Source organism: Megascapheus bottae, chromosome 23 (assembly GCF_031878675.1).
Source record: "Megascapheus bottae isolate mThoBot1 chromosome 23, mThoBot2.hap1, whole genome shotgun sequence".
Lineage (NCBI taxonomy): Eukaryota > Metazoa > Chordata > Mammalia > Rodentia > Geomyidae > Megascapheus > Megascapheus bottae.
Window position 1 is genome coordinate 19,499,428 of NC_143531.1, and position 20,458 is coordinate 19,519,885.

At 33.7% G+C, this 20,458-nt stretch overlaps 1 protein-coding gene across 1 annotated transcript in view; it reads right to left on the reverse strand.

Annotated features, from left to right (window-relative positions):
• Positions 1 to 20,458, reverse strand: part of Ccser1 (coiled-coil serine rich protein 1) — a 373,946-nt gene that overhangs the window by 251,655 nt on the left and 101,833 nt on the right. Inside the window, exon 4 of the mRNA XM_090356800.1 lies at positions 12,293 to 12,386. Coding sequence (XP_090212926.1) covers positions 12,293 to 12,386 — 94 coding nt within the window. The remainder of the gene's footprint in view (positions 1 to 12,292; positions 12,387 to 20,458) is intronic.

Consider the following 20,458-nt stretch of genomic DNA (forward strand, 5'->3'; position numbering starts at 1 on the left):
TTCATAGGACTGATAGTTAAAATTTTCATTCAACAGTTGTCAACAAGCCAATGCTATGGAAACAGCCAATAATATAAGAAGCTAAGTACTAGTGTGTGTATATTGTGTGTGTGTTCTTGTATAAGGTCACATGGGAGAGGGGAAAAAACTCAGTAGTAGATGTGCTGATTTCCCATTTATTTTTCTCATTTCAAATTTAGAAAGAGCCCAGGAGCTATGCTTGGAGCAATTTTGTAATAGCAGGTAAAAATAAACATTTTCTCTACCACTCAAAACAGTACTTTATCTATTTTCCAAACAGAAGATAAAATCATGCTTACTATCTATTTGGGGAAAATACTCATGACAAGACCCATATTATTGAAATAATGGTTAAACTAAGATTGTTATGATCTGGTATCTGAACATAAGAAAATAAAAAGAAAGAAGATATGTGATGTGTTGGATTCAAAAGAATTGGCAAAGCATGTCAGATCAGCCATAGTTAATACCCTCAAGGGAAGGGTGGTTTAACCAAAATGGATTTTATCCCTTTTGGAGAATTCTTTTTTATCATTTGCGGAGAAGTGTGTCAAAATGATACATTATTAGACATGCAGTACACTGGACTTGGAAAGGAAACAGAATGAAAACTTCTAAGAAAAAATCATAATTAGCATTTGATAGAAATCTTATAAAAATTTATGGAATAGAAATATTCCATACAATTGCATATGGAACTACTATAACTTTCCTAATGATTTTGCCATTACACAAAAATATACATGAGTGTGAGCAGTCTCAAACATCTCCTTTTGCTCCACTTTAGGACCCATTCAAGATATTGTATCAGTGACACATTAGCTTGTTTTTAGTTTCAGTTATTATTTTATACAAGATAATAGGAACAAAGACAATAATACCTTTGTTTGGTTTGGTTTGCTTGTTTCCAGTGATGGGGATTGAACCCAGAACCTTGTGGGTACTGGAAATGTGCTCTAACATGAGTAAGATGTTCAGCACCAAGTTTTAATTTTTAATCTTCATGGAATTACAGAATTACATTCTGTAGAATTACCAGTACAATATAGTAAAAATAATTAAGTATAGTCATTGTTGTTATTAAGTCAGTTTTTCAGCCAGGCCTATTTTAGACTCTGACGATGTAACTGTGAATAAAATAAGTTCCTTTCCCTGCTTGGAATTTTTGGTAATTGTTTTTCAATACTCAACATATAGTAGGTTAACACCAAATTTCCAATTAAGTTGCATATTTTAGCAAATATTGTTTTTAATTGTAGAAATGTCTCATGGAAAAAAATGTCTTTCTGGACTCTACTATTTACTTCCAATTAAATATAATCAAATAGTAAGTATACAGAATAAACGTGTGTTTTATGATAGATGCTGATGGATTGAGCCTGTAATCCTAGCTCCTTAGGAGAAATCTGAGTGACTCTATATCTAAATGACTAGCAAATAACCACTTGTAGCATGACTCAAGTTAGGAAGGATCAGACCTCAAGTTCAAACATCAGTACCACTTCCCAAAAATTGTTTTCCTAATAGCTTTGTCAATTTTATTTGATGCTATACTTTATAACCCTATATTATCTCAAACATAATATAAACTGTACTATCACATCCACAAATCAATCACCCTTGCTTACTCTTTTCCCCTTTCTGTTTCTTTGCTTTGCATCTTTTTTCTTTTCTTTGTTGCTTTCTTGCTAAAGTTTAAAGAGCATAGTTTTAGAAATATGGCTTTAGACTTTTCCTGAAGACTTTGCTTCTTTATTGCACCACTTTCTAGGCTGAGCAAAATAAGTATCAAAAGAATAGTGGATTTTAATTGAATACATTACCTTGGATATATCAGGAATCCCAAGTAATGAATTATAACTGATTAATCCTTAATTCCATAATACTGACATTTACTTAACAGATAAAAGTCTGAGGGTCATATAATCTACATAATGTTCACTCTCACTTTTTCAAGTTAAATAAGTCATTCAATTATCTTCTTAAAAGAAACACCCTTCAGAATTTTATGAATGAATTACAAATCTAAAAGGAGCAACTTAAAGAAACTTAAATATATTACAGCTAATTTATTGTAGTTTTTTTCACTCTCTGCTATCATTACAGCAGATTCTGAATTATCATCAACATAAATTCTCCTGCCTTCTTGATAGCAAGAAACTGGGAGAGATCAAGGAAAGTAGAGAGACATGGCTCAATAAGATTTATCTGATGGTGTATTTTACTTGTTATCTGATATATTGTATATATGTTTATTTGGTTATTTGAAATAGAATAGGGAAGGGGGAAAACAAGATGAGGAGTGGGGTGGGGGGAGGAAAATGGGGACCAAGACTTGAGAAAGGTTATCAATGTATGTGAAGTAATGCACCTTCTATCTGGTAAATATAATGTAACCCTTCTATTAATTACAATAAAAATATATGAAAAAAAGATTTACCTGATGGGAACTCCTTTGAATACCAACTCTACAATAACAATAAAACATTAAAAAATAAATTGTCCTTAAAATAAAAAGGACATACTGTAGCAATATGAGATAATCGAAGTATTTTACCTTGTTATCTGATATATTGTATATATGCTTATTTGGTTGTTTGAAATCAGACAGGGAAGGGGAGAAAACAAGATGAGAGGTGGGGTGGGGGGAGGGAAATGGGGACTAAGACATGAGAAAGGTTATTAATGTTTGTGAAGTAATGCACCTTCTATCTAGTGATTATAATGCAACCCTTCTACTAATTACAATAAAAATATATGAAAAAATAAAAAGGATATTTAATTTATTTTTAAAACAAATCTCTAAATTCTGATGAATAAGTTCCTGCATTACAGAACTCCTGTTCTTAGCACAACCAATCTCATTAGACTTCTTGAATGGTACAGAAAAATGGTGTGGACATTGGTATCAAAATATCTATAATAACACTTGTCTAATATGTTGTCATAGGATATGACAGCACAGTAATGGTCAACTTGTCATTTCCTTATTTTTATTTTACAAATATTAGCAATCAGAATCCAAGAATCATGTCTCCACTAAATAAATGGAAGATAAAGATCTTAAAAAGAACTTGAAAACTAATGGCATTTGATAAGCTGGCAAAAGTACACACCACTATAAAAACAAAATGTCTACTCTGTAAATGGTTATGACGGTAGCAGCCCCAAAAATCTACTAAATGGTTCCAGCTTCATCCTTATTCTGGTTGACACATGAACCAAGAACAAAGAATGGCAGTAAGAGCTTATTCGAGGATGACAAAATGACAAAAGTTCCCTCTGGTCAAGAACAAATTGTGCCATAGATTTGTCCTAGCTTCCAAAGTAAACCATTATTCAGCAAATAATCTGAATTATAGATACAGGGGTAAAATTCCCATAAACATGCTTCCTTAAAATTAAATTTCAAAGCCTGGCACAAGTAGGTCATGTCTATAATCTTGGCCATGCAGGAAGCTGAGATCTGCCTATTGGATTGAGGTTTGAAGCCAGCTCAAGCAGGAAAATCAATGAGGCTCTTACCTACAGTCAACCATCAACAATCTGGAAATGGAGCTATGTTTAACCTAGCTAGCCTTAAGCAAAAGTGCTAAGGAACAAAGAGTCTAGGGCTTTTACTGGCATAAATAATAATAATAGAATTAAGTTCATGAAAAATAATTATTTCTGTTTATGAAATCCTTTCCACATTTTCTCCATTTTCCTGCTACAAAACAGAGATAACATACACTGTACAAAATTATATATCGGGAATATTTATATTTATTCAATAAGATATGAGCAAATATTAATCCAATTTCTGTTTTATAATCCTCATTTGGCTATTTCTCATATTAACTAGTTTTCATTATCACAGTAGTACTAAAAATATCTCCAAATCCTTCTTTAACTCAAACATATATTTTTAATGAAATTTCTGCAAAAGTAAAATATCATAAATTATCCATGTATAGGATACATACTAATTAATTAATTAATTAATTAATTAATTATGGGGCTAGTTAAGTCCATTGCAGGTTCAGCTAGGATAGGATATAAATACATAAAAATAGAAGGGCAGGGGTGGGGGCTGGGAGTTTTGCCTAGTGGTTGAGTGCTTGACTAGCATGCACAAAGACCTGGGTTCAATTCCTGGGTACCACATACATAGAAAAAAGCAGGAAATGGTGCTGAGGCTCAAGGCGTAGAGCTCTAGCCTTGAGAAAGTCCAAGGACAGTGCTCAGGCCCTGAGCTCAAGCCCAGGACTGGCAAAAAATATAATAAAATAGAAATAGAAAATATTTACTTTAATGTGACAAAAAAAGTCTTAAGAAAAAGTTCACAGAAGATTATTTTTGCTATTCTTATGAGGCAGTGAATTTTCTGAAACATTAACCAGAGTAGTTGCTAAAATTCTTAAAACACCTAAAGTCCTCAGAGGCAGTAAGAGCTGTCAATATAATTCAAACTGGCTATGTGATGTATTTTAATTCACATATGCTTTTAAGCGTACTGATAATATGCATTGATTTCCCTTTTGTGGAATTCCACTCTGTTCTTACTGAAGATTAAAATGCATACCAATCTTTCACTTGAAAAGGCAGAAATCTCCTTGAAAATCATTGTCAGGAGGGATTTTTACCTAATTTTAATATTTTTCATGTGTTCATATAGTTAAGATCACTTTCTTTCTTACCTCTGAAAATACATCTGAAATAGGAATCCAAATGTTAAGTTATGATTTGATATCTAAATATGCACTTCTGAAACTCATCAAAAATTCATGTATTGGATGAAATAGGTTGAAATTGTAACTGCATTGTCATTAATTTGGACAAAGAAGTAAGTAATAACTCTTGGGAGGATCTTTGAAAGCTTATCAGATGTAAGGCATTGCCGACTAACTGGCAACAGCCGGTGCTGAAATTTTTTATTCACATATTTTGAGAAGTGGGCCTGTCTTGAAATCAATTTGCTAATGTCTACCACAAACATCTTCTATAATGATGCCCTCCTTGGTACTGGCTGTACTTTTCTACAATAGTGGATATGACTCTTGGATATCAGGATGGTGTTTAGATTTTGTACAATGAGTGATTCATTTTTCTGCCTTAATTATTGATGAATGTTTCTCTGCCCTCTGTGCTTGTATATCAGCATGGTGTTTGCTTTTGTGGTTGGTGTAGTTCTATGACTGATTCATTCTTCCGCTTCTAAGTCCTCTTATTTAAGTTCATTTAAGTCCTCTTATAAAATACCAGATTGGCTTCATTGTAAAAATTACATATGAAATGAGCAGGGTATGAGCTTGTAATCACAGTTGCTCCTGGCAGAGACAAGATTGAGTGTTTGAGGCTGGCTAGGGAAAGTAAGCCAAACCCTCCCTTAAAAATAAACAGAACTAGGATGGATAACTCTAGAGATAAAACTAACTATGATTCAATTTGGGGAAAATATACCTATCTTTGTTAATCATATATCAGTTAAAATAATGTGACTCATAAACCAATTATTCAAATTAATGAAGTTTGTTTCTCTGATTTCCTTCGTTCTAACAAAAGAATTGAAAATAGATACGTGCCACTTAATTCACATATTTACCAAAAGTAAGAATAATCTTGTCACTTACATTTTGACAAGTCACATAATGTTTGTCAACATAATAAAACTATTTTTATTATCAAAATAATCTTCCAAGCCGGATGCTAGGGCTCTCACCTGTAATCCTAGCTATTCAGGAGGCTGAGATCTGAGGATCACGGTTCAAAGCCAGCTCAGGCATGAAAGTCTGTGAGACTCTTATCTCCAATTAACCACCAGAAAATCAGAAGTGGTACTGTGACTCAAGGGGTAGAGTGTTGCCTTGTGCTGCAGAGCTCAGGGACATGGCCTAGACCAGAATTCAAGTCCCATAACTGACAAAAAATATAACTGAATTAAAAAAACAAATATATATATATATATAAAGTTCTACTCCACCAAAATCCAAGTCTTCATCCATTTATGCTACTTAGAACAAATCCTGAACCAATTCCAATCTCTAAATCTGTTACTATGTGTACACTCATTGTTATTTCTCTCTTTGCTATGCAAGGTGCTGAAGAAAATTCACTTGATTTGAGTGGCTACTTTTCTTGTTGGTGAACAATTTAAAAAACCTAAGTATTCGATTCCTTCAGAAAAAAATACAAGCATTTGCTGCACTAATTGCTTGTCCATTTTGATAGTGACAGCTGACAGTGGTTGTATGGCAATGTCATTGCATAATTGTAAGAGGCCATGAAATTTTATATTGAGACACATATTTTCTTTCTAACTGCCTGAGAAAAGCCATGCGGAATAAAGGCCAGATTTACCTTTGACTCTATCCTCTCATGAACTCAAGTCACTGCCTGCCCTTTTGTGTAACAGAAGAGAGTTTATGGTAGTTAGATGTCCCAAGAGCAGGTTTTAAGTAAATAGTATGACTTCATTAAAATTTCCACTGATGAATATTAAATCAAGTCAGAATTTATAAACGTTTTTCAACTCTAGTTGGTGAGGTTTTGAAAACTCTTCCATCTAAAGCTTCCTTTGTATTAAAGCAATTCTCTTGAAGTATAGTGAAGTTGGAAAGGAGAAATTGTCAAAGGTTCTTTCAAAGCAGCTCATACAAACTGTTTTCTCAAGCGAGAACTAATAATTAAAAGAACATGCAAGAATTAATTGCGATAGTGCTTAATCAATGAAGTTAGTCAATTTCTCATTTAAGGCATCTTTCTACTATAAACTAATTATGACTTTGAAGAAGGCATTGAAATAATATTTATACAGAGCAAAAATAAGGGCTGTAATTTCTGGAATTCTCAACCTGTTAGGACATAATTCTATAATTGAGTGTATCACTTAACACAAAGTATATGGAACATGGAAAAGAACTGAACTATGCACTGAACTATACGTAAGATGCTAGAATTGAAAACAAAGTACCAAATACATGATTTTAATTTTTCCTTTAGTGAGTTGGTCAAGTAAAAATAGGAAGTACATATAAATAATCATAATGTTCAAATCTATTCTACAAGTACATATTACTAGCAACTACACTGTCCTGAGTTTCAGTAATAAGATATTTGAGCTCTCCTTTATTAGTGTATAGCTTATGCTTGCTTTTATAAGGATGATGATTAATTAAATTTTATATAGCTATCCTAAATCTAGCTAAATATTTGTAAGAACTTGAGGGAAAATACAAAAAAAACACATATGTAATATATAATTTTATATTGTATCTATTATGTTACATAATATGCAATATAAGTATATATTCATATATTATATTAATATAGTTAATATATAATTAACATATGCTAATATATACTAATATAACATGTTATATATAGAAAGAGAGCATATGAAAACTAATTTAAAGCATATTTGAATTTTTGCAATGTAGAATCCTGATAAAATTATTCTTTCTAGATAGTTAGCATTATGGAGATCTGAGGGAAACTTCCCATGTGATAAATTTAGGAGTAAGTAAGAGTTTAAGATGCATAGATTTTTTTTTCCAGTCCTGGTCTTGAACTCAGGACCTGAGCACTGTCCTTGGACTTTCTCAAGGCTAGAGCTCTACCACTTGAGCCTCAGCACCACTTCTGGCTTTTTTTCTATGTATGTGGTTCCGAGGAATCAAACCCGGGTCTTCGTGCATGCTAGGCAAGCACTCTACCACTAGGCCAAACTCCCAGCCCCTTGATGCATAGATTTTTGGGGTTTTTTTGTTTTGTTTTTGTTTTTTTGTTGTTGTTGTTTTTTGTTTTTGCCAGTCCTGGGCTTGGGCTCAGGGCTTGAGCGCTGTCCTTGGACTTTCTCAAGGCTAGAGCTCTACCACTTGAGCCTCAGCACCACTTCCGGCTTTTTTCTATGTATGTGGTACCGAGGAATCGAACCCGGGTCTTCATGCATGCTAGGCAAGCACTTTAACCACTAGGCCAAACTCCGGGCCCCGATGCATAGATTTTGAAAGTGAATTTTATGAGTCGCCCAGCTTATTCGTTTGCAGAAGCTATTTTTTCCCATGTCAATCCAGAGCTATCTACAATATTGTATTAAAATAGCAATACAGTATAACCTCATAACTTATCACAATATAGGAAAGCCTCACTCCCTGCTGGCAGGCATGGTGATGTTTGTTTCTGCATTAAATGACCACACACTGTTCTGCTTTATGACTTGCTCGACTTTTCAAAGCGTTTTACCTTTTCCCTTATATTTTGGCTAATGGTCCTTATTTTTCACTGCAGTCCACATGACTATTCCAACAGATTCTCTTTTATTTTTCCCTTATGATGCAGCTACAATTTTCAGTGACCTTGGGAAAATGTATAAACCAATCTATTAGAATTGGATCTAAAATTAGGATGGAAGGAGTGAAAAAAACTTGCAGTGTAATATTAGGATTGGGGTTACTGTTGGCTAAATATTTTTTAACCAAAGAATGTATTCTTCCTCCACTATACTTTGAATATATTACCACCTATTTCAGAGAGTTGCTGGGATAATTTGATGAGATAATGTATTTGAATGACATCCTAAACTAGAAAGAGGAATACGAATGTCACAAGGTTAAGATGGGTATAATCAGATCTTGCTCGCCATCTCCTGGCAATCTGGCAGATAACAGGATCTTCAAAGGCTAAATAATTTATTTGCCTGTGCTATTATTTTAATTTTAATGTCATAATTTTACATCTTGGGAAATAGACAACATTGTCTATTTGTTACAGCACTTGTTATAGCACTCTATTCTTAAAATTAGAGAATCTATGTCTTAGCATGTGGTTGAGATTTCACCCAAAACTACAAAGAAAGCTAAAATTATTAGGATCTTTTCTATTTGCTCGACTGGGATTTGAATTCAGAGCTGTGCACTTGCTAAGCAGGTGCCCTAACACTTGAGGCACACCTCAGCCCTAATATTGTTTCTTATTGATTCACAGACACATTACCTTTTCATCATGTAGTCTTTGCAAAAGTGCGAGGGGCCAGGAGTTTGGCTTAGTGGCAGAGTGCTTGCCTAGCATGCACAAAGACTTAGGTTCGATTCCTCGGGACGACATACATAGAAAAAAAAAAAGCTGGAAGTGGTGTTGTGGCTCAAGTGGTAGAACTCTACCCTTGAGAGAGCTCAAAGAAAGTGCTCAGGCCCTGATTTCAAGGCCCAGGACTGGCAAAAAAAAAAAAAGTGCTGGATATAGTTCTAAACACTCCTATTATTTGAGACATCACACTGAGTTTTCTTTTACTGTGTTTTTGTTTATTTGGTTTGTGTCCACTGTGGGATGTGAACCCATTAGACACTTCCTAAACATCTTTATGCTTAAGACTAGTGCTCTACCTCTTTGAGCCACAGTGCCCTTTGCAATTTTTTGAGTGACTTATTGGAGGCAAGAGTCTTGTGGTGACTTTTCTTCCCAGTCTGGCTTCAAGCCACCATCCTCAGATCTCAGCCTCCTGAGTAGCTGTGATTGAAGGCTGGAACCACAGCACCTAGTTTCTGGTATATTTTATCTATTTCTCACAACACCTTAGGAAATGCACAGTGGCACGGCCTCCATTTAAAATTGAAGAGAGGGAAGCTAAGGAAAATTTATTCGTTGACTACTTTGTTCAAGTATGTGTGTTACCTTTTCACAAACGAAGTGAAGAAGACCTACACACACCCTTTGTGACCCACACATATTAGAGCTTGTAGAAACTTCCAGTTGATGTCTGTAATTCTTTTCCTATGTGGATGTTGTTACATTATTGGTATATCACCAGTCATATCAGCAAAACCTCTAGGGTTTCTTTTTAGCTCTGCTGTGCTATTATCTATTAAAAAATAATAACAAAAATTACCTCCTTAATTAATAGGCACAGGAGGAGTTCCTAACTCACTGAAGAATTTTTTTATAATGCTTGTTCATCAAACTCCAAATAATTTAGCAACTACCTAATTAATTCCTAATTGATATTTTGGGTCATTACTTCCACATTTGCATATGGACATACACCAGAAGATATTGCCATAGGTGTTTCTAGACATAAAATCCCCCAAACTGCAAAGGCAACACTGAAAATCTTCACTCGGTTACACAAGAGGCCATTACCTTCTTTCAAAGAATGCTAAATGAGTAGAACATATTTTCAATTCTGTAAATTAACTACAAGTTGTAAAGGTCAAGTATAATACGAAGTAACAACCCAGATTTCCTTGAAACTGTTAGTGCTTCTGGTTAATAATTTTTTTTTTTGCCAGTCCTGGGGTTTGAACTCAGAGTCTGAGTCCTGTCCTTGGGCTTTTTCCTCTAGGCTGGCACTCTGCCTCTTGAGCTATAGCACCAATTCTGGCTTTTCTATGTATGTGGCACCGAGGAATTGAACCCGGGTCTTCATGCATGCTAGGCAAGCACTCTACCACTAGGCCAAACTCCCAGTCCTGGTTAATAATTTTAAAGTATTCAAATAAAAATTCAGCTGGGCACTGGTGGCTTATAATTACTTGGGAAACTTGAGAATGAAGGTCAAAGCCAGCATGGGCAGGAAAGTCTATGACATTCTTATCTCCAATGAATCAGCAAAAAGCTGAAAGTAGAGATGTAATTCAAGGGGTAAAGTGCTAATCTTAAGCAAAAATCTCAGGGACAGTGCCCAGGACCTGAGTTCAAGCCCGAGGACAAGCACGTGCACACAAACACACACACACACACACACACACACACACACACAAAGTAATACATATATATATATGTGTATTCTTTTTCAAAAGATCTCTGAGAAGTAGTAAATGAAGTACAAAAATGTCTAGTTATCCCACCTTTAGTGATATTGCACCTTTACACTATCCAAAGGGTTCTGATACTCAAAGTAATCTCCATGGTTCCAATAAGGTAATAGAAGACGTATATACTTGTTCATTGTCTTTAATGACTGCTTCTTGTGGCAGTCTATTTAATACATTGCTATTAATATGAAAGGTTGCCAATAGTTTGCTATTACACATTTTTGATGAATAGTAATATGCACACATTATTTTATATTCTAAGGGAAAGATTACATATGTGGAAGTTGGATGATCTGAACTCAAGGGGTATATGGTTTCCTTGACATTGATAAATTTGCTTTCAAAAGGTAAATTAATTGGGTTAAGACAAAGACACACAGATGAGACCTTGTACAAGCCATCTTGCATATGTTAGAACAAAAAAATCTACATTATTTATAAGAGTTTCAGTCAAAACAGCTTCAGAAAGAATGTTTTGAGAGAATCTTATTCTAAGTTCACATTCAACTAAAAGTTTTAAAAGTGACTTGATCTTTTTGCTATGAACCTAAAGTAATATAGAAAAACAAGAACATCTTTACTGCCTAGTTATTAATATGCTATTATCTTTAGAATAAATAAACATGCTCCACGAACCAGAATCTATCATTATTCTCTATTAACTAAATTACTACAGAAACTGTCTAACACCCCAAAATTAAAAATAATGCCACTGGACTCCAGGAGATTGATTGTCTCATATATATTCAGTGACAACTTCAGTTTTAAAGGTCTCCATTAATATAATTTCTCTGTAACTTAAAAATAACCATATAGATTGTACCATTAAAAATAAGAGAATATAACAATGTATCTCTGTAGTTAGATATCTCAACTTAAATTAAAAGTTAAATTTTCATCGGGGCATTTTTGTGTTATAGTATAAATTAAAACTATTACAAATGAAATAGATTCCCTTTCCAATTCACTCACCATGGATTTATAAATCATATACTATAACCTGTGTGTCTCTCTAAAACCGTGCTTTACTACTATTAGTAACTATCAATTTGCAGGTCAGTCTTACTATACCAGCATTAACCTCTCTAATTAATTATTGAGCTGGTAGATAAGATTTGGAATAGTAACTGCCAAATGCTTTCATTTTGTTATATTAAGGAAAATTAGATTATAACTATTTTATTCTTCCCCTAATGAGAAAATTCTAACCTTTTGCATTGTGAAATATTTAAGCTGAATGGTTCTTTTATAAAAATATTAATTTAAAGCATTTTTATTTTTTAATTATCTTCTAAATGGATTTACATTTCTATAATTTATTTTAAAAATCACTTCAGGCATCAGTACTGGGACCACATTATACCTGCTATGCTTCCTGTGTATGTATGTGTGTAATAGAAAAGGCTGAAGCCTTTGAGCATGCCAGTGAATGCAGGTGGAGACAGATCCCCCACCCGTGGCCTTTCCTGTTCTGCACTTACCAGAAGGATGAAGATTCTGCTCCTCCAAGAATTCTAAATCAAGCATCAAGTCATCTTCATCCAGCTCACATGATCCCAAGTTATTCAACACATCCTGATGAGAAAGAAAAGGCAATTGTTAAAAGCAGAAGCATTGAGAAGTGGGGGCGGGGGGAATTCCTACATATGCAGAAGCATGAAGCACAAAGAATTCAACGATACATCATAAATGGAGATTATAAATCATTTGGCTCTCATGATCCCTAAAAATGATCTGTCCAATCAAACCTTTTAGAATTCTTCTAAAATCTTCCTGTCCTGTCCACAGTTTTATTGTTATCAATTAATTGTAGATTTTTTTCATGCTGCCATGTCAATGAACGAGTCTCTTGTAAGTTATTCAGAATTAGTTCAACATTCTCCCTCTTAGCCCTTTTCTTAAATTTCCCAGTTGTCTTTTTTTTAATAGCTTCTGTCTATTCTAAATTCTAATATATGCCCTGTAATATGAAACATATATCTCATATTTATCATATCTGATAGCTCATATGTAACATGAGATATATTATAGGCTATATTAATCTATGATCATATATGTGTGTGCATATGTGTGTGTACACATGTGCTCATAATATATACTTTACATATGAGCAGGTATAAGTAAAGCTATTATAATACAGGAAAACATCTTAGAAATATATGTTTGTTTTAGTCAATGTATGTTTATTTCAGTGAAAGTTTAAATCACCATGAAAAAAGATAACAATTTACTTTCTTTTTTTTTTTTTTTTTTTTGCCAGTCCTGGGCTTGAGCTCAGGGCCTAAGCACTGTCCTTGGACTTTCTCAAGGCTAGAGCTCTACCACTTGAGCCTCAGCACCACTTCCGGCTTTTTTCTATGTATGTGGTACCAAGGAATCGAACCCAGGTCTTCATGCATGCTAAGCAAGCACTTTAACCACTAGGCCAAACTCCCAGCCCACAACTTACTTTCTTGAAAGGCATACAGAGACATTAGTCTCTAATTTTATGGCATATATTACAAATCTAGTAAACTTCTGATGTATTAGCCCCTTGTTTCTCAAACTTGGTTTACAGCTCCATGATACGTAAAACATATTTGAAAGTAGAGAGCTAGTTGCACTATCTTAGTTACAGGATTTAGACTAGGATATCAAAGGGGATGGAAAATAGATACATATGTTGAAAGAGGAATGAAGTCCTGATTATAGGTAGATGGTTGGTGTATTATGAAATGTAAGAAATTATCATTGAAGACTAAACATAAAATGATCTTAAATACCAAAAGTAGCATACAAAGAAAAATAACTTCAAAGTCAAATCATGCAATAATAATTCAGGCAGTCTTAAAAAGGTTATCATATTCTCAAATAAACCATTTCCTTCTTAGAATTAAAAGTAAGGCAACACAAAAGAAGAGAAAAAGAACAGTACATTAAGAATAACAGTTACTCATAAGTAAGCTCTTATTTCCATGTCCTTCGGTTAATATCATATTGTTACAGTATCTGACTTTGTTACCTGGTATATTATATATATATATATATGTTTATTTGAAAGAGAAAGGGAAAAAGATGAGGGGAGGGGTGGGGGAAAGAAATGGGGACAAACACATAAGAAGAGGTATCAATGTGTGAGAAGTAATGCACCTAATATCTGGCGAATATAACTGTAACCACTCTATACATTCAAATAAAATAAAAAATATATAATTTCAAAAAAGTAAGGACAGAGGTATTTATTAACAAAAGCTTTCCATTTAACAAATGGACTTACATTTTAGTAAAACCATAGGGTAAGTGTGAGTTAGGGTTGGAGCAAAACATTTGGAGAGCTTCTTTCCAAGAACTTCCTTCTTTTCTAAGAGCTTCTTTCTCCCAAAAGATAACTAATAATTAAAATGCTCATGAGAAACAGCTGTTTATTGGAAGCTTTGTCTTATACTGTGGCTAGGACAGCTTAAGTAAAGTGAGTTACTCATCAACATATATTAAAAGGTTGCATAAAATACAGTTAATAAAGGATAAATGATCATACCAAAAAATTCAAAATGACAACATGACAAAATGATCAATATGACAACAGCAAAAGTAATTGCAACTACATATGAAAAAGGAAGTTTCTAATAAAAATTTTTTAGCAAGGTACTCTATTTTGAATGTTTACTAAATGAGAATCTGAATGAGAAACTAGTAATATAAAAGTCAAAAATAATTTGCCCATGTCTGGCAAAAAATAAAAGAAAAATAACACACGCAATTCTAAAACTGCACGAGTTTGACAGTTAAAAAGGTCCCAGAATAATAAATATTGGACATGTGAAAAAGAAAAAAGGCAGAAGTGCCTAAGTCATTTAACATAAATTGATATATGACACTGGATACTTGAGTTACACATTGGAAAAAAATTCTTAGCACGTGAAGGTCATCATGCATTTTGAGAAGCACAAATTTCTAACTGCAAAGGTAATTATTTACTAATCTGTAAGAGAAGTAAATGGGATATTAAGCCAAACATAAATATTAAGAATTCTCTAAGTAGGCATTAAAAAATCTTGTAGTATTACTGATTACTCATGCAATCATTAATCTCCCAAATGATTTGATATCCAAAGTTGTTGAGAATAAACTAAATAATTACTGATGAAATAATTCAAATATTAATTTTCTTAGCTCTAGGGACATACTAAGGAATATAAGAAGCACAATTTCTTTGCTCATAAACCTGTGAGATAAATGCATTCTGGTAAAGAAAAACTAATTGGTGTTTAAAATAAAGGATTATTATTTATAAATCAGCCTCTTGTTTTTGATTAGTGTAAGTCAATCCTCCGAAACTTAGTTTGTTTGGGGTGAAATAATAGCATTGGTGTTTAGAAACAAAGGTGAAAGAAATCTCTGCTCACATGTGAGACTCAACCATTCCTCACGGCCTCTTCATGACGCCAGCCATCATGCTGATTTATGTTTCTCTGAAAATTGGATGGTCATTAGGGCCTGACAAATGTAAATGAAACTGAGACCCCTCACCACTACACAAGATAGTATCACTTTCAAAACAATAAAGAATTAACTACAAATTATTATTATCATTTCTTATTCATTGTTCTTTTTCTGTACTGTCGTAGTAGTCTATGGATCATCAATAGGCAGATCTAGAATATAAGGGACAAGATCTGACATTCTGGACCATCACAGTTGCTAATGAAATATTAAATTGACACTTGAGAATTGCTCTGCCTTAATTCTACAAGGAAAGCAAGACACGGGAAGAGAGGCAGTGATTAGAGCATTGCAAGAGTCATATTAAAAGTTGCCATTCAAGTTCCAATACATTACCTTCGTGGTTGAAATTCACATTGAAAATACAGGTGAAAATAAACATGGAATCATGCCAAGACAAGAATCTAGTCAAAGACTCTGATTGTACAGCGGCCTCCTTCCAAAGGCACAACCACAGTGTCTCTTGATACTCTCTTTTCCCCATCAATAATTCTTTTTTGCATGAAAATGATACTTCACTATGCTATTTGATAATTATTTTAATCTAACCTTTCAGCATTCGCATGACATTTGTATCCATTTCCCAGTGGCAAATTTGTATGAATTTCTAATTTACACATCTGTCAAGATTACACTAATATTTTCTTTCTTTTATGTAGAATTCATTATTGGCTGTGGTCAATGTTAATTTGTTCCCATGTGACCTAATATTATGGTTCATATGTATTACTCATTTTGAAAAGAGAATATGATATATTCTTTTCCCTTTGTATCTTCCAAAAACCTAGAACAGTCTTTTAAATTGATACCGTCAATATTTATTTTTAATAATTTACCATTTGACATTATGGAATTATATTGTCTTGAAATTTGCAATCTAAGCATCCACTGCAGATTCATAAACGCTACAATTTACGAATGAGAACATTTTTACTTCATTAGTACTTATAGCTATAGCAGTACCTAGGAAATCAGCATGTCTTATGCCAGTTCTGAGCCTTCATTTCCATGATTCCTGTCATATTCTCAAATACTGGATAGGCTGCATTATAAGAGAATGTCATGAGCTATCAACACATGTAGTATAAAGGATACTCAACATGCCTGACTATCAAAGCAAACAGAGAACGCATCATAAAAGCAGTTCCAAAAAGAAAAAAACAGTGACTTTACTCACTGCTAGGAAGCAATTACAGCAGTACAGCAGTGGAATTCACAAGACACTAAGTTGAAAATGAACTGCTCATCTTGTGGGTGGGGATGGGAGAGAAAAAGTGGGAAAGAGTGAGGGAAGAAATGACAGTGTCCAAAAAGAAATGTACTCATTACCTGACTTTTATAACTGTATCCCTTCTCTGTTTATCACCTCTACAATAACAATATATCGATATCTATTATGTAAGTTCCCTTAAGTACAAAATAAATGACCTGAATAAAAAAAAAGGCAATGGAATTCCATTTCTGATAGAAAAGTGTACAGAGCAATGAAGTAGTTAATTATGCTTTCAACTGTGTCACTTCCTGGCATGGCATCAGAGAATATGCACTTAATTCCAAACACATCAAACCATTTCACCTCTGCCCCAGGACAGAACTTCCCAGAATTCTACTGTGTACACACAAATCCCCTCTGTTTCCATCAGTCAGAGTAACTTTGTATGTATATATGTATGTGTATGCATGTGTGCGCCAATCAAACAGCATTTCTAAAATATCCTACCCAAACATGACAATTATGGTTATTTACATTCACACATAATTTAATCATGCCACTTGGAATATATGATCATCACCTTACTTTTATATCTGTTCTCTATTGTTTACATAACACACACACACACACACACACACACACACACATTCTGTACAAGTAAACCGAAGATAACCCGAGGATGAGATATATATATGAGTCCTGTCTGACCTAGTGCTTCACCTCTTATTATTCCATATCTTTAGTTCACCCCTGCTTAAGGCCATGTAAACATCTGTTTAATCAGATCACTCTATCCTGATAGGAAAAGCCATAGCTTGTCATAAAATGAAGGATTAATTCCAGGACTTTTGACACTACGTTTTAAAAAATTATGCAAAACAACATCAATCTAGTTTCTAAAAATGACCTATTACACACTCTGCACCATGCACCAGTATCACTTAAACAGTTTCTGTCTCTGCCTTCATGTGAAATATCCTCACCATATCGCTTTTCTTCCCATTAGCAACTATTTCACTGTAACTCAATATTGAACCTTCTCATTCAATTTCACCTTTCAAGTTGAGTTACTTCATTTTAAAATTGTTAGTGGACAAATTAGGTGGGCTCAATCGTCAAATTATGAAATCACATAAAGCACTGGTGTTAGATTAATATAAGGCTAAGGTTTAATATTAGATGAAAACACCTTTTTGCTCAAGGAGATTTTGAGTTCCTAAACAGTTATTGATTTGTTGATGAAATAAGAAACAAATATGTATAGATTTCTATGTGAATGCACACTTGGATTGACTTATGTCACCCTTTTCCTTACTGTTTTTTCTTTTAGATATATACTTTCTTTTACAGTGAGCAGTTTTTTTCGCTGTTATTTTCAATTATAGTAAGGCTGAGCATGGAGGCTCACATCTCTAACTCTAGCTGCTTGGGCTGAAGTTGTAAACCAGGCTGGGGTAGGTAGAAGGGCAACAAGGTCATGAGACCTCGTTTCAATCAATAAAAAGGCACATGAAATGGTGCCCAAATATCACATCAGGTAGTCTTCAAGAGTAAAAAAGATGATCAAAGTCCAGGCTGACCTGGGTAAAAAAAAACAAGACCGTGTTTGAAGAAATAACAGAAGCACAAAGGCCAGGGGACATGAGTCAAGTGGAAGAGCCTTCTCCCAACAAGCACACGGCATTAATGAAACCCCAGTGCTGTCAGAAAGAAAAATACGGTTCTGATCATATTCATTCTTCTACTAAAATTCCAATCGCATTCATTTTTCTCCTGGCACAATAATTTACGATACATTGATACACGCAGTCTTCTGAGAATAATTTGTCACGAGGTAAGGACGTTCTGGGTGTCACTGGTTATCATTCGATCTTTGAATTGACCTTGGCTGGATGGTGGTAGTAACCAGATTTGTTCAGCCACAAGACAAACAGCTTCAACTAGATGAGTTCTAAGCCCTCTTGTAGCTTAATCCTCATTATTATGTTGACAACAAAACCTTCAGATTTCTTTGGTTGTCAGGCTGCTTTGCACATTAGCCTCTTTCATAACCTTGTTCTTCTTCACACTAATTACTAGTCCTTGTGGAATCGCTTATTGTTTGTTTTCAATAAACCCGAACTCCCATGCATACATTTTAGATAATGAGGCCATAATCTTACTCTTTAAATGTTAAATTAAACAAAATGTGTAAAACCTGTGATATTTAAAGTCCATGAGTATATCAATAGATACATTCTTATCTGCTTATTTAATTAAAGTGCTAGCAGTACAGTTATGGAGAAAAAAAAAGAGGTCATTTTGTGGGATGTGTTGTTTTCAGACATCACAATTTTGGATTTGTAAAGAAAAAAAAAAGCTTTCTCCAGCAAGACAGAAATGATGATCACCAATCAAATAAAATTTCAGGCTGGCAGCTATTCTTTGTCTGATGCTAGGAATATTATTCAAATTAGACAGTTATTTATAGGTAAGGTCTAAATATGTTTTTGGAATAATTTGTAGCAGCTAATCAGTCCAGCTTTGTGGGCAGTTAAGACATGAAATCTCTTGATCTCTGTTGGGAAAATCTGAGAATCACTAAAGGAAAATGTTAAGCCATTCAAGACAAGGTTAATTCTAAGAAACAAGCCTGAATGAATCATAATCAAAATTAAATCTCCTACCTCCTACAATTCCACATACTTCAAAGGGAAAATATGTATATACAAAAAGTAAAAATATAAAAACAGTAGGAGCTTTAAATCTATAGTATCTTTTGCAGCCCTGGTTATTAAAGTGTACTGGAATAAGGTAAAGCTTTTGAATGCCTTTGATGAAATACAAATTTAAAAACCCTGAAAAGCTTTTACTTGAAAAGAATCCTTTACAATAGGCATTCTTTAAAAAGAGTGAGCCATAGGCTTAAAAGAAAGAAAATATAAACCAAGCCTTGTGAGTTTTTTTATAAGTAAATATCCCATAAGGAGATATGCTAAATAAGTTAAATTCTGAATATTGGTCAATTGTATCATAAAATGTAGAAATATTGCAGACTACAGAATTTGAGACATGTGCTTCAATTTAATTTTCATCAAAGATTATTATACCCTCTTCTTGGGCAATTTGTCAATGTAAAAACACAATCTATTATTCATAAATAAGTTTCTAGTATATACAAAACAAGCTCCTTTTTTTCAATAAAATCATATTAAGAACTCACAGAAAACTACCTTTCTTTTCCTAGACTATTAGTTTTAAAATATACTTCTTCCTATGTGATGATGGATATTTTCACAGAAATAAAAGATATTTGAGAGAGAGAGAGAGAGAGAGAGAGAGAGAGAGAGAGAGAGAGAGAGAGAGAGAGAGAGAGAGAGAGAATGAGATCAGACATATACAGCACTCAGCTTGCCAGGTAAAGCAGCCAAGAAAACCTTGAGGTTGATATAGCAGATGTCTACAGCAGGTGCACAGACACCAAATAACTAACATGTTTCCTGACTTAAAATTTCTGCTTTGAGAAAAATCAACAACAAAAGAAAACAAACACTTTGGTTTGTTTCCTTAACTGAGGTTTAAAATATAAATGTTACTAAAACTCAAAAGGTGAAATGAAACAACAACAACAACAAAAAAAAAACAACACTACATTCTTTTGGTGTTTCCACCTAAGAAAACAAAGCAGAAAGTTTGTATCATATGAAGCCATCCTCAAACCAAACATGAAATTTTAAAGTATTGCTTATAAAAGGAAGGAAATAACAGAGATTGGAGAATATGAGATCAAACCTAGAAATACAATAGGAAAGACTAATGAATTTGAGTTGAATTACTATAAAGCTAAGCAAAATTGTAAAACACTTAGCTAAATTAAAAGAAAAAAATAAATGAGAAAAGATTCTAAGAAATAAAACCAGAAATGGCGAAGCAGTCATTTGAGCTACTATGAGAAATTACATGCCAATAAATT